General features: G+C 44.2%; 1 protein-coding gene across 1 annotated transcript in view; it reads right to left on the bottom strand.

The window, feature by feature from the left end:
• Positions 1-316: 316 nt before the first annotated feature.
• Positions 317-6,000, bottom strand: part of LOC129714004 (kinesin-like protein KIF18A) — a 53,725-nt gene continuing 48,041 nt past the window's right edge. Inside the window, exon 17 of the mRNA XM_055663469.1 lies at positions 317-3,847. Within this exon, the coding sequence (XP_055519444.1) occupies positions 3,714-3,847 (134 nt within the window). The 3' untranslated portion in view covers positions 317-3,713. The remainder of the gene's footprint in view (positions 3,848-6,000) is intronic.

Here is a 6,000-nt window from a genome sequence, read left to right as displayed (position 1 = left end):
CCCAAGCACATATTTGTTGCGCTTATTTTCATGTTAATAACCTTTCATCGAGCCCAGCAGCTGAAAGGAAGCAGGAAAACAAAGCCAGAGGATTTGGGCATCACAAGGTCTACAGCTCCCCACTGCAGTCACAGACTGACCCATGGCTCCTAACCCATCGTCCAACACACCTACACCCTAGATCCTGCCCCACAGCCCACCTACACTCTAGACCTTAGATCTGGCCCCATGTCCCACCTACACTCCGGACCCTAGTTCTGGCCGCACGTCCCACCTACATTCTGGAGCACTGGCTCTTACCCCAGAGGCACAAGGGAGGAAGATGCAGAACCAGCAGGAATCCTGACCATGCAAGTACTGGGGTCTGGTGGAAACACGACCCGTTCTCTCGGTTAGAGGAAGAACCAGTGAATATAGTAAGACGGGGTTTAAAAAAGACGTCACCGTTTACATAACAAATAAATCACATACCCACTAGTTATTACTAAACAATTTAATGAAAATTAAGCACAATATTTGACAGGATAAGAAAGAGGAGCAGCCACCAAATCCAACTTTATGCTGCCTAAGGACGTCACACTCACAGAATACTTGATAAAGTCATAACCCATTGACAATGCAGATTCTGTAGACTACATTAGACTTGTTGATAGTGATTACTGTCACGTTGGATGGCCGATTGACAAGTGCTACAATTTGCCTGGTGCACAGAACACTCTTAAGCAACAGGCTCTCGGGTGCTAGCTAACTCAGAACAAGTTACCAACCTTCTGGTTTCTCTGATATTGGAAGCTTACTGTGCTCCTGTCAATCACAGTGCCTATTGCATCAAACATACATGGGTGTTGCTGCATGCCTGGCGGGCAGACAGCTCAACCAAGTCTCCACGAATATCACCTGCTGAGCAATCATGTTGGTCTGGCCAGCACTATGCCGACACCATGTGTTCTGGGTCACTGCATCCGCTCTAGGTGGCATTCTGCATAACCGCAGGTAGCTTCAAGTTAAGAGAGTGCCATTCCAACAGATTTAAATGATAAATTCCAGTGTATTTGTGTCATGGTTTGGGATACCATACAGCAAAAGGGTGAAGCACAAGGATTAAGTCTTTGTGTTCGATTTGTACAAACAGCATGATATTGATAGTTTTGTCCTTAATCTGAATGATTAATCACAAGAGATTCTGTATTGGATGACTGCATTAGGCAAGCTTTAGGTTTGCATTTCATGGGTGCTCTCCAAACACTAATACAATCACTACTTTTACATTTCAAACATAGAAAGGGACAAAAGATTGCCCCCCCAACACAAAGAGACCAGTTAAAAAATAAAGTAATATACAATGCTGACATCAATAAAGTATCATGTTCTTTAAGCTATATACATATATCAAACTTTATGAATTACCTGCTTGCCCTGTGATCAAAGGAGTACTACTGATCTACAATTCCACTCGGCAACCAAGCCGAAGCATTTACGCCTGTGTTACCCCCTTTGCACTTCAGCCTATTTCCAATACACTCCATTCGTTTTGGTCAGGGCTAATTCTCTGGAGTGTGCTTGTCATTCTGTAGCCCTTGCTTGACCACCCAACAGCAGGAGCTGAAAGAAATGTGGAACGTAGGCGGCAAAACAAGTTAGCGGTGGCAATGTGGCTGGATGAACGGAAAAGCCACCATGATAATACTATTGGAAGGCTACGTATGTCAGTTTATGAGATTAATACTTGGTAATCTACAAGTTCAAAGTAAAATCTTCTTCAATATAGGCACGGTGCTTCAACGTGTATTGGGTTTAATTTAGCATACAATATGTAACAATTCTTTACATCGTGGTCACTTGCAAATTGTCGAGACACAAGAGGCTGGAAACTGGAGCAACAATCTGCTGACTCTGGTGGTATTATTGCAATCGGGAGATGGATGAATTGGCTTGAAGCCGATAACAAAGAGTTTTGCCCGTCTCTACCCTCAAAAAACTCCTTCTGTTATCACGCTGAGTCGTCCTGTCACCGACAGATTGCCCCAGAAATAAATCTCTTTCCTTTGCACTACTTGCTCCATCAGATGTCTGCAATATGCCAGAAGAGATGGAAGGTAGACACAAAGTGCTGGAACAACTCTGCGGGACAGGCAGCATCTCTGGAGAGAAGGAATGGGTGACGTTTCGGGTTAAGACCCTTGGCTGACAGAATGGCAGGCCGTGCATGGGTGCTAAGGCCAAACATTAACTGTACTCTCTCCCCGTGTAATGGGGCAACTTTGCCCTTTTATTGGATGGAACAATTCACATTTAAGAGCCTGAAGAAACCGTCCATTGTCAGTACAACCAATTTCTAACAATATTAATTTGTGAAAGCAAAGACGTCATGACTTGTGCAATCAATTTCAGCAGAACATTCTTAAAAGGTGAGAGGACTACTTCCATTTCTACCATGCATGAAACAAAGGTGTGGCACATTCACATAAAAGGAATGTTGTTCTTCCTCACGCGATATATTGCTACATTCAGCAGTGCCATAGAGGAGGAGACCTACACAGGACAAGATCTAGGCATCGTGATAAAAACTGTCAAATCAAACTTGACCAAACATATGAACTCAGGATATTGGAGACCTAGCTTCAGCTCTGCTGAAGTTGCACCCGCCAATGGAATGAAATGGGGAAGAAGCATATTTGATAAGAAAATATTAGTTAGTTATTGCAAAGTTAAGAAGCAAACTTGCCATAACCATCATCTGAAGAAGGGTCCCAACCCCAAACACTGCCTGTCCATTCCCTGCACATATGCTGCCCGACTCACTGAGTTCCTCCAGCACTTTGTTTTTTTGCTCAAGAATCCAGCACCTGCAGTCTCTTGTACTTCCATTAAAATGCAAGCTAGCTTACCAGAGCAGTTCTGACAGTGTGCACATGGGAGCAACAGAGCTGCACAACCTACATGCAGGGACTCAGACTTCAATGCTCATTTGGTTGGCAGAACTATGGACTGCAACCTCCTTCATCTGGATAGATGCCGTAAGATACCTGCTGTCTCTTAACAGTGAAGAATCAAGAATTAAAATGACACCTGTATCATGTTTAATGGGCTTTACTTTGCACCCATTTTGCCCTCGTGCTTTCCAGTGCCTGAGGATTATGGCTTTACAGGAGCCAACATCAAGCTGGTGTCAGGAGCAGAGCCCATCAATTTAAAAATCTTATTTTATTTAAATGAACAAAAAACACAGATTTACAGCATGGTAGAAAACAATAACAAGACATAGAAAATGAAAGTAATGGTTCAACTTGCATGGCTTTCAAAAGATGCATGCATGTTGTTTGACTGTGCCAATTGGGAAGATTTCACAGAACTCAGCACAGCCACAGGATGGGAGTGCAGAACTCAATCCCGTTAGACAGAATGAAAAAATCCCGTTTCCAGTCGACCAGCCATGGAGTGAGATGAAAAACATTCCGAGGACTATCCAGGAACCAGAGCACGGTTGCCCTGTCAGGGAGTCGGGCAAATGACGATGGAATGAAAACAATGAATGCAAAATAGTTAAAAGGTTAACAGTATTGAAAATACTGCAAGGTCAGCCTCAGGATTGGAAACGGCATCAGGCTGCTCAATAATCAATATTATCAACGCAGTTCAAATTTCAAATGCAGACAAGGCAAGTGGGAGCAAACAAATGCAATTACTGTCTCGTGTTCTCAATCATTCTCTGGTCAGAAAGAAAGCATTTTACTTGAATTCTTCAAACTGGTTTGCGACAGGAATTGAAAACTCTGGCTGCCTGGCAGACTGCCACCAATTCCGTTTTTCTTGTCCAGTGAATGTAACATTGGGCTGGAGTACTGTGCTGTGTAAAGAAAGGTCAGGCATTATCATTTCACAAAGTGTAACTAAACCTTGTACCATTTCTATGTGTACAAGAGTTAAGAACTGATAGCACAGATACATACAGCATAGTAGCCAGCCTTTCTGCCCACGTTCATGCTGAATGTAACAATCTAACTCATTTCAGTAACTTGCATTAGGGCTCGTATGCCTCCATATCTTCTCTCCAGGTACCTTTAACACATTGTAGTTGTATCTGCCTCCACTAGCTCATTAGACATTCACCACCCCTGCGTGGAAAGCTTACCCCTCGCATATCCCTGAGATTTCTCCCCTCACCTTAAACGCGAATTTTCGTTGTCTCTGTACGCGAGTCTGAATCTCATGTCCTGTGCCCTTGGAAAAAAGAGGCAGACCATCTACCCGATCTGCGCTCCTCTTTATTTTGTAGCCCTCTAAGTGTAACGCTCACTGCTACCACCCTGTATTCCCAGCAATATCCCCATGGATCTTTCTGTAATGTGTTGGCCACAACTGGACACAATGTTGTAAGAGCAGTCTAACCAATGTTTACAGCAGCAACACTGGCAGTGGCAGCCCAGTACATCACTCTGGCACAGCAGTTGAACCAATGTTTGCAGTGGCAAACAGACAGAAGGGTGATGCATTCTCTGGCCACTGACTGACAAGGCTGGATAACCCTGTAATTCACTAACCGGTTAGACTTTTCCCAAGGGACTACCAGGAGCCCAACAAATGTCAGGGAGGAGAGAAAGAGTTTAGGTGACTACATTCGTACTTTAAAATATTACTGCAGCTGATGAGGTGGTGAGGTGAGGGCTGGCTGGGATTTCAACAGTAATGAAAACAAATTAAATTGCAGATGCTGAATTTGAAGAGTGTAAATGCTCCAGTCTTGCCGAGCTCCGAGGAAAGGTTGTTGACCTGAAATGTGGTTTGTCTTTATAGAGTTGCTGCCTGCCTGGCTGAGCCCCTCCAGCATTCCTGTGTCTGTGCAGACTCACGCAAGGCCCCCACCCACTAAACTGTGGCCCTATCAGAAAGTAACCGGGGACAGATGAAGACGGAGGTGGTAGTGAGGAAGTTACGACCACATATTCCATCCTTTCCTTGACTGAACCTCACCTTTGGAATCGCAGTCAGGAAGTAGCTATAAAATAACAACTAAAGGGATGCTCGCTCGTTATCACGGAAAGTTGTGACCTTTTCATGGGTTTCTCTTATGAACTTTGAGCATGTCAGAATTCCAGATTTTATAAGTTTGTCTCTGTAAACTCGTTCCTTGTGATCTACAAGGTAATTTTTTGCATTCCTGTCACTTTAACTGATTGTTAAAAGGATTTCAGATTTGGAAACTCAACCTTATTAACTGGCTGAAGATCAGATAAACATCGACTCGTGAGCATGAATTGTGTTGGCAGCTTTGTGACCACACTCGAACAAAACACCAGGATCTAGTGTCATGTCAGTCTGACCTGCCAGCCAGTGACACAGCTGGTAGAGCCGCCGTCACAGTGCCAAACACTTGTTCAATCTTGACCTCTATACTATCTGTGTGGAGTTTGCATGTGCTGTGCTCACATGCGGAATCACACATCCCAAACACACATGTTTGTTGTTTAATTGGCTGTTACAAATTTCCCCTCGTTGATGAGTAGAATCAGGGGACAGTTAATGAGTATGAGGGGGAGAGAGATTTAAAAAATAGGATTAATGTAAAGGGGTGGTTGTTGGCTGGCATAGACTTGGTGGGCTGAAGGTCCTGTTTCTGTGCTGTGATTATTACTGTGAATTGTGCACAGATCAAAAACCATCTTTAACACTTCACGTGTGTAGGAAGGAACTGCATATGCTGGTTTAAACCGAAGATACTCAGCGGGACAGGCAGCATCTCTGGAGAGAAGGAATGGATGGCGTTTCATGCCGAGACACTTCTTCAGACTGGTCAAACTTCAAATAGCCATTTTTCCCCTCTCTCTCTCCATCCCCTCCCCCTCCCCAGTTCTCCCACCAGTCTTACTGTCTCCGATTACATTCTATCTCTGTCCCCCCCACAGTGATCTGAAGAAGGGCCTCGACCCACCTTTTCTCCAGAGATGCAGCCTGTCCCACTGACTCCAGCATTTTGTGTCTACCATCGATTTAACGCAGCTT

This window comes from Leucoraja erinacea, chromosome 37 (assembly GCF_028641065.1).
Source record: "Leucoraja erinacea ecotype New England chromosome 37, Leri_hhj_1, whole genome shotgun sequence".
NCBI lineage: Eukaryota > Metazoa > Chordata > Chondrichthyes > Rajiformes > Rajidae > Leucoraja > Leucoraja erinaceus.
This window is presented reverse-complemented; position numbering and strand designations above follow the sequence as displayed.